Source organism: Centroberyx gerrardi, chromosome 6 (genome assembly GCF_048128805.1).
Source record: "Centroberyx gerrardi isolate f3 chromosome 6, fCenGer3.hap1.cur.20231027, whole genome shotgun sequence".
Lineage (NCBI taxonomy): Eukaryota > Metazoa > Chordata > Actinopteri > Beryciformes > Berycidae > Centroberyx > Centroberyx gerrardi.
The window spans coordinates 15,208,582-15,211,081 of record NC_136002.1 but is presented as its reverse complement, the minus strand read 5'-3'; the positions used below and the strand labels follow the sequence as shown (position 1 = coordinate 15,211,081).

At 44.3% G+C, this 2,500-nt stretch overlaps 1 protein-coding gene across 1 annotated transcript in view; it reads left to right on the top strand.

The window, feature by feature from the left end:
• naalad2 (N-acetylated alpha-linked acidic dipeptidase 2) overlaps positions 1-2,500 on the top strand; it is a 14,696-nt gene that overhangs the window by 10,011 nt on the left and 2,185 nt on the right. Inside the window, exons 15-17 of the mRNA XM_071925392.2 lie at positions 245-336; positions 1,332-1,422; positions 2,021-2,285. Coding sequence (XP_071781493.2) covers positions 245-336; positions 1,332-1,422; positions 2,021-2,285 — 448 coding nt within the window. The remainder of the gene's footprint in view (positions 1-244; positions 337-1,331; positions 1,423-2,020; positions 2,286-2,500) is intronic.

The following is a 2,500-nucleotide window of genomic DNA, read 5'->3' as shown; positions in this document are numbered from 1 at the left end:
CAGTTGAGTGAGCAAGTTCCTGTCTCTCTCATTTTTCTCTTAGCAAATGACTCTTCTCTCATACTCTCCTCTTTTCTCTCTCTTCCTGTCTCTCTCTCCCTCTCTTTCTCTGTATCTCATCCCTTTCTGTCTCCCTCACTTACCCTCTGCTTTCCCTCTCTCTCTCTCTCTCTCTGTCTCTCTCTCTCTCTCTCTCTCTCTCTCTCTCTCTCTCTCTCTTACTCTGTCCATTTTCTCTCTGTAGATAGCCAGTCCAGAGGAAGGAGAGGAGGGAGTTTCTCTGTATGAGAGTTGGCATAAGAGAGACAACTGGACAAATGACCGTGACGCTCCCAGGTAAGTTACAAACGTTCATGCTTACACTCTGTGTTTGTTCCAGAGCCAGGGTGCATACAAAACAACAACAAAACAAGTAATCTTCCTCAACTGCGATACAAAAATTGTATTCAAACATTAAAGCAGTACAGTCCAAAGCAAGAATGATGCACACCGATGGGGAGCTAGTGTTTTAGAGCGGTTGGTCTCATGCTAGGCACAGAGGTGTATTTTGTTTACAGTTGTTCACCTCAAAACTTGAATCCACATCCTATTCAGTCACCTCGGCAACTCCAGCAGAAAAAGAGTTGTCTAAATGATCGTGTTAATTCCACTGACAGCCAATACAGACATTTTATAAACCAGCTCTATAAACCTCATCAGGTCATCATGTTCATTTATCTTGTCAGACAGGACTCCTGTGATATTAGTGTGCAGCTCTCAGGGGGATTCCTTTGACCTCAAGCTTGTCAGAGTCTGTTCCAGTCCCCAGCTCCTCCTCTGATGCACCCAGGCAGCCGTGGTTGAGCTCATACTCTCTTGCCAGCGCAGGCGTCACTCCCTTTCTGCCCGCTGAAGTTCGACTTTTAACTCTCTCAAACTTGTCCCAAAGTCGTGAGAACAACCTAAATATAATCCCTACATACTTTTCACTAATTGGTACCAAAAATCATGACTGTTCGCGCTGAGATGCCAAAAATGAAAGATAAAGAAAACCAGGTCACAGCCCAGTGTTGCCACAAATGTGAGGAATAGTTTTGACTGAAGGGTGGAAACAGACTATGAGAGGATTTTGAAAAAGTTTAGCCCCAATTATACCATCTCACACACATTTAAAAGATAAATCATTGTATGGTGGTGGAGGATGGGATGGGTTTAAAAAATAGTTTGTGATGAGTATTGCAGTCTTGGCTGGAACAGCAACTTTGTTGGTCTGACTACTAATCAAGCAATCAATCAGTGAATCAATTAATGAATGAACCTGTCCTTCTCCTCCATGCTTCACTGTACTGTAGAATCAGTAAGCTGGGCTCAGGCAGCGACTTTGAGGCCTATTTCATCCGCCTGGGCATTGCTGCCGGCAGAGCCAGATACACCAAGAACAAGGTGAGACATCCTGCTCCGCCAAGGATCAATCAGTCTGCATAAACATTACACCCAGTGGGACAGTGGAACGCTCTGAATGTAATATTAATGTTTATGTTAGCGTGCACAAGCCTGTGCATATGTGTGTGTGTGTGTGTGTGTGTGTGTGTGTGTGTGTGTGTGCGCATATTGTGCGTATACAGTGCGATTCATATTCATGCCTGCATGTCTATTTATTTAACTCTGAGGAAATTCTTGGTTTGCATGGATCTGGCTGCACAAACAGTACACTCAGTGGGAATTTACTATGCTCCCTGTGAATACCAAAATATCAGTGAGTGTGTTTGAATGTGTGGGGAATGTGTTTTTATGCTTGCAATGTTCGCGTACTTCAATGTGTTCTCAGCAATCTTGGGCTGAAATCTACAGCGTTGTGTGTATGTGTGAATGCAAGTTTGCGAGTTTATGCTTGTTTGTGTATATTCATAAATCTTATCATGTGAATGTGTATAGTATAGAAGACAGGGTTGTTCAATAGCTCTCCTGTTTACTGAAGTGTGGTTCTATGTGTGTGTGTGTGTGTGTGTGTGTGTGTGTGTGTGTGCGTCCACATTGTCAGAAAACAGAGCGATACAGCAGTTACCCAGTCTATCACAGCGTGTATGAGACCTACGAGATCGTGGAGAAGTTCTACGACCCTTCCTTCCGCAAGCTGCAGGCGGTGGCACAGGTGAGGGGCGGGCTCATCTTCCTATTGGCCGATTCCCGACTCCTCCCCCTCGATGCCAACCAATACGCAGTCTCGTTGAGGAAGTACGCCCAGAGCATTGCCCAGCTGGCACAGATGCATCCTGAGGAGATGAAGACGTATGACGTGACGTTTGGTGAGTGAGGCTTGTTTATATCACTCTGCTGACAGAGGGGCGCACTGTGGAGCTGTAGATGGGACAATATGACCTATCGTAAATTTCTACTGTGCTCAGTGTATGGTATATATTTTACCAGAGTAAAAAAAAGTAAAAGTAAAAAGTACTACCAGAGTATATTTGGTGCATTTGTTGCACTAGTCCAAACGTTGTTTTTACAAGGGTAATGAAAA